Genomic DNA, 6,692 nt, shown 5'->3' with positions numbered 1-6,692 from the left:
TAGTTGTCAGTATACGATTATTAGGAGTTAGACTGAAAGCCAAGCATATTAGAACAGAGTTGCACCTTAAAAGGATTAGAATATTGAAACTGCTTTAAAATAAAAGTGTATGCATATTCGAGGGAAGCATTATCGTCAATAAACATAGTATTAACACTTTAAATATAGATAACATTCAAAGAAATTAGTGGAACCACTTTTATCTTCTTCTATTTTGCATTTAGATAGACCTCTGTGGAGGAACTTATTAACCCTGAGGCACGTATCTATAATACTATTGATTTCTATTCTATTAAATAGAAACTCATGGAATAAAAGTTACCCAGTTTACAGTAAGTTATAATTTTTTATGAAATAACATTCAAATCGTTGAAATACACGATAAATATTATCTTCTGGGGTACTAACTTCAGGGAAGAGAAGAGACGTAACTTAAGACAAATTTAATTTTGACTTATAGCAAGGCGATTTTAGTCGTAAGCATTGCTTTGAAATGTCTATCTCAAGGGGGAAAAAAATTAACGTAAACATTGAGATATTCAACGCATTTCTTTCAATTTTTCGAATTTTAACTTTACAGTAGGTTTCGTAGATCCCAACTTGAAAAAGATTAAATGAGAATATAGGTTCAGGCTCCCACTGTGACAATGTCTGATGTTTTGTGCTGCCTACCAATCTTTTTGAAACATAAACCATTTTGTCTTTGTAAGCAGCATCATTGATTGAGAGCATCCAAATATCAAACGGGTATAAAAATTCTCTGCCAAGTAATTACCTCTTAACCTAGATAAATGTCACATTGCAAAACGAATATGACTAGAAATCTTACCTGTTTCCAAACTGGAAAATCCTGTATGGCTCTTATACGCCTCCAATAAGGGCATTTTCAATCCATTAATCGCGGGATGTTTTATTGAAGAGAGTCGTATTGTTAGCATTCTAAAGGTAACCCAGTTTTTAAGCCAGACGATTATCTGAATTGATGAGATGTCATTTTCCTCAAACAGACCTGTCTTGTGAAGATAAAACAGTTTCATTGACATTCGACAGATAATCTTCCAACAATCACAGCTCTTTTCTACTGAAGATAGACGCATTGTGATAGTTGGCTGTGACGTCAATTATCACACTATAGTACTTCTTTCAACCATTAACTCCATTTTATTAGTCACCACCAACTTTTTCCATAATAATGCATCGATCCAAAAATTGGCTGAATGATAAATTAATGGAAACTGGATGGAAATTAAATGACCAATACAAACCTCACTATATTATCCGCCGACTCTTTGTCATTAGTTCCTATGTGACCAGACCAGATACCTCTAAAAAACTAAACTATTTCTGCTTCCCAGTTATCGTAGCAGGTTACAGCAGTTTACACAAATTCTCAAAGAGACTGTAAATAGGCCAATGCTTCGAGCACACCCTGACTTTATGGACATGTGCATATATGGATGCTATTCAACCTTTAAGTGACGTTAACTCGAAAGCAGGACTGTAAAAGTATATTTCCATACGAAGAGTTTACTAAACTGAACAAGTTGGTATTATATATAAGTGTGAGAGTTTAAGTTTGGTTTTTATAGTTAATGTACCTCAATGGTTCCCTTTTCACTACAACTCTGTTTTCACGCTGAAATATTATATATGCAATATTCGACACAACTATACATATTAAAATAATTTATTAAAAATAATAATAAATTCAAAACAAAAATGTGTTTTGTTGATTAGTATTGTTATAAGAGTTTTTACGCACTCTGCACAATGGCACTGGACAATGGAAAAGTGCGTTCAATTAACGAAATGTCCATGCAAATGTGTATTTAAGCTGCCTGGGCTAATGAGTTCATCAGACGGTTTTGTAGGTTGAACTGCCCTTCAAAATTTTTGACTTTCGGTTCATTTACATAAAGTCACAAAACACTACTAGAAGCCGCCTACTAACCAAGAGAAACAGTGTCGGATGAATACGCGTAACACTGTAACATAGAGTGGAAACCTCATTATGCCAAAATCAAGAAGGGAAACAATAGAACTGTGCGGGTGTTTTGTAGACCGTTAAGTTTTCATATTTCAACACGTAAATTTATAATTTCTTTAACAATGTTTTCGGCACCAGATTTCAACACTGTTTTATACACGCGTTTCCAATAGACAAATGACCTTAAAAATTTTAATAAAAATAAAAACAAAAATAAAAATTGAATTGAAATTTATTTCAAAACAATTTGAGTCAGAAAAAATTAATAATTTTCATAAGTTTTTTTCTTCGCTTGTTTTGGTTTGGCTGGTACTTCAGTATTTCCGCTTAAAGTCCAATGTTGCCTAATGTCAAGTATTGTAGCATCTCAGAAAACAAAGACAATTTAATTCGAATGATTGCCCATACAACACGGGTGGGCAGTTAACAAGTAAATCTTTTCAAGCATTATTATTGTTAAAAGTGTTATTAGGGAAGAGCGAAGGAGGATGAAATTCGTATCCCAACAACTGAACAACATAAATACCAATTTGAACATGACAGTTTATCAACAGTCAACAGTCAAACGTCAAAACTTTCATTTGCTCACCGTCAGTTTGAACCCAATTTCATTTATTATTTTTTTTTCCTTCACAAAATTCACATTTTTTCTATTTTTAATATTTACTTGGGTTAGCTTTGTCTTGTCAACATCATCTAGCATTTCGTCCACTACATTCACATCTTCGATTTTAATTTTAACCTGCCTCTTCTGGTTCACTTTACTCTGTCTTAACGTTAACGTTAATTTTAAGCTGCCACTTCATTTTGCTTACTTAACTTGCCTACTGGCCCATTGCTGTGTCAGTCCGTCGGTTTTGTCTTTCTCCTCTAAGCTGACATTCTGTAGATTCTACTCCAGTGACGCGTTTAATAGATAGCGACCAGAGTACTGACAGCTGTCATAATTAATTTTGACATTTTGAGGTAATTATAAACTTTTTGGTTTGTAACCTATTTTTTTTCTATAACTGTTGTTTGTTAGTTGCAGGTTGTTTTGCCTTTTAGTTCTGTTAAATATTTTTATTTATTGTATATTTAACAAGATTTTGAAATAAAAATTTTGTTCTTACAAAATATTTATTATTATGTTGAAGCTATGAGCCAGTGCACTTAAGCGCTTTTACTCTTTCTTAACTGGAGGTATTTTCAAAACCCCTCTTTACGCGTTGACTAGATTATTGTTTATCAGTTCATCAGACTAAGCAATAATTGACCTCAGATCCGCACACCTCCCCAAGGAACCTGTAACCATTCTGAGATTTGATAACGCGATCTGTCAGTTTTCGTGAATAATTTCAGGGCTCTACCATTTATGTATTTTTTAATGGAATTAATCTTGATGTCTCTGAGGATGTCATTTGTCCTAATATACCATGGTACTTTGAAAAGTCTTTTCAGAGCCTGGCTTTGTGCAATTTCTTGCTGGTGAATAGTAATGTTTGAAGCTTTCTTAAACTCTACACAACTATATAGAAGTGACAGACGAATTATTTATATTTAATAATTTATATATCAACATTGTGTTTATATGCATTGAAAATCTAGAACCATACAATAAATGTGGTCATCGAACTTAACTAAAGTATTTGCTGAACAAACTTTTTAAAATGAGCTTAACTTAATAATTAAGTTTAACTAAAGAGTTAACCTGATCCTCGGGGACTGCCACCCTGACGTTGTGAGGAGCCTAAGTAGTTACGTCGAATCTTCAAGCGATGCCGGCGGTAGAATGCTACTGGTAGAGCCTTATTTGTCAGTAAGATCGAAGAGGACATCTTGAAGCTAAGTGCTGTCCATAACGTAGCGTCGATACTCATAATGAGCGTCTGCAAAAGGCATCTGTTCCTCAAGTTTGAAGTGGCCTATTTAAAAATGTACTGTCACTACGTGTGAAGCTTATAGGATTGACATTGCGCTTGTCAATATCATAGGCTTTGATCCTATCTTTAACTCTTTTTCTGGCAATAAAACACGAGTCAAACCCGATTGTATTATAGTCTTCAAGTGGTACCTGTGCATATACGACGGATGTGCGAAACTAACGGTTAAATAGAATCTCTTCGTTGGGTGCAACTGTAACCACGCGACCCAATGTTCCCCTGGAAACTCAATGAAATGAAGAAAAAGAAAAAATAGTTAAGCTCGTTATATGTAATAACAAATAAGGTATAAAACCATACACTTAATAGTCAAATATTTAATTTCTTTTCTGGACGCAGTACTCTACACAGTATTTTCAGCGAACTCATTTATCAATTTTAACGCGGTTTGGTAAAGTGACACATATTGTTGCAAATCAGTTATAGACGTATGAAAATTATGTCATCAAATGCATGATAAACTCTCGCAACATCGCAGAGATAATGACATTTACTGATAATTAAGCAAAGAACATGTAAAGAGACACGTGAACATTATAGCTATAAAACTAACCTATAAACTGAAACTATAAAACTTATGAACTGATTATTGGAATTACTAATGACCTAAGAAAACTTGCTGAAAGAAGATGATATTTCTAATTACAAAGTCGCCTAATTCGAAAATAGAACAATAGTTGGAAGGAATGCTATAAAAACTTTAGCGACGCTCGTATTATTCGAGAAGTACGTATGAGATGGAAGATTACAAAAAAAACGGCGAAAGAATGCAACTTTGAGAAATACTATCACTCAATTATGAAACAATGAAGAATATATATAAAAATGAACTGCTTGGTCGACATCATTCTAGGATCAGAAAAATCAATATATTACAGTCCTTGAAGTTAGTTAGTTAGAGATTAAGTGACGTTTTAGCTGTGTGTGTCATTAGCAAATTTTAAGAGATAATTTAGTAACTCTAAAGAATTTTAGTGGAGTGTTAAAAAAAGCTGAACGGAAACATAAAAGTACAAGAACATTTTTAACATGCGATCCCCTGGACTTCCAGCATTTCGTCTTGCTGGTTATATATTGTTAATATTGTTCATATTTTTTAATAATAAATTTTTTGTTTTTAATTGAATTTTTTTATAGTTTCGTTATACTTTGAGAAATATAATTGCAAGTTTCATATTAAATATAACTTGAGTCATAGCAAAACACATCAACATTCTAAGGCATTAAAAGCCATAACTTTGACGGCGAACCGGCAATTAAGCTTAGCCAATTATACATTTTAAAAGATTCTGTCCATGTCCGTCCGTAAGTATTCTTAATGGCAAGAGAAGGAGAAACCAACGGTCGAATAATAAAAAAAATAAATTCCAAAAAATACTTGCAACTCATGATTTTCAGCTGCTGCGGTTAAAAGACTAAAGTGATTAATGATTTTTATGATTTGTTATTAGCTTTTTTTTTATTTATTCATTTTATATTATATATTAAAAAAAAAATTGAACAAGTTGTTTTTGAGCAATTGGAATTAAAATATAAATGTGCTACGTTTGCAATAGAGCATTGTAGAATTTTATATAAGTACGGTCAGTAGAGATGGTGCTATAGACAATATATCATCTACAAACATATTTTAAAAATATGCGCCTATATCATTTTATGTGTGTTAATATGTCAAGATATTTATTCATATTTAGGAGCTGTGGCGACCCAGTTGGCTGTGCATTTATTGAATTTAAAAAGTAAAATTCAATTTCAAATATTTTTAAGTTTTTTGTTTTGATTGATGAGAACGTTTCGATTTTTCTCTCTGTAAAAAGTTGAATAAAAGTTTATTAACATTAAAAATTTTTAGAGTTTTATTAATTAGCAAGGTGAACAGATCATTGCTAAATTGGTGACCCCGACGTGATCTCGAAAAAGTTTAAATTTAGAAATATTAACTTCTGAGCTAAATATCTAATTATCGAGCTGTGATGTCAGTTGCAGACGAAGGTGTAGTAATGGCTTCTGATAGTGGAAGTGTCGTAAACCGTGTAGCAGTGAAGGTGCCACCGTTTTGGCACGAGCGACCGGAGATTTGGTTTGCTCAGATCGAGGCGCAATTTGCAGTAGCTGCCATTACGAGTGACATCACACAGTTCAACACGGTAGTAGCAGCGATTGAGTCAAGTGTTATCGCCGATGTAAGTGATGCAGTGCTTCATCCTCCTGAAACTGGAAGATACGCTAATTTAAAGGCTTGCATCATAGAGCGGTACAGTGAGAGCGAGCAGCGGAAGATTCAACGGTTGTTGTCAGAAGTTGAACTTGGTGATAGACGCCCAACACAGTTGCTAACGGAGTTGACAGCGTTAGCTAAAGACAAGGTGAGCGATGAGTTCCTTAAGTCTCTTTGGCTGAAGCGTTTGCCACCACAAGTGCGCGCTATTCTGCAGGCATCGAACGTGGCACTAGCAGAACTGGCGAAATTAGCAGACCGTATTTGCGAGGCGGGTGATTTTCAACAGATAGCTGTAGCGTCAGCCTCTGATTGTCCAGCCTATTCTGAGAATGCTGTGATTTTACGAAGGCTTGAGCAAATCGAACAGCGTCTGAGTCGTTTGGATTTACGTCGTAGTGAGTCGGTGCAAAGTCGATCGTCATCGAGGAGGCGTAGGCGAACTCGTTCCCGACCAGGAAGTCATCCAGATTGGTGCTGGTATCACGAAAGGTTTGGTGATAGAGCTAATGCTTGTCGGCAGCCCTGTAGTTTTGTGGCAGGCTCTCATCAGTCAAAAAACTAG

At 34.5% G+C, this 6,692-nt stretch overlaps 1 protein-coding gene across 1 annotated transcript; it reads left to right on the top strand.

Moving 5' to 3' along the window:
• Positions 1-1,770: 1,770 nt before the first annotated feature.
• On the top strand, positions 1,771-6,692 carry LOC119674359. The gene is made up of 2 exons (XM_038085496.1): positions 1,771-1,791; positions 6,000-6,692. Exons 1-2 carry the CDS (start codon positions 1,771-1,773, stop codon positions 6,690-6,692), a joined length of 714 nt encoding a protein of 237 aa, XP_037941424.1.

The sequence above is a fragment of the Teleopsis dalmanni genome, chromosome 2 (assembly GCF_002237135.1).
Source record: "Teleopsis dalmanni isolate 2A chromosome 2, ASM223713v2, whole genome shotgun sequence".
Taxonomy (NCBI): domain Eukaryota; kingdom Metazoa; phylum Arthropoda; class Insecta; order Diptera; family Diopsidae; genus Teleopsis; species Teleopsis dalmanni.
The sequence above is the reverse complement of the archived record's forward strand: the minus strand, read 5'-3'. Positions and strand labels throughout refer to the sequence as shown.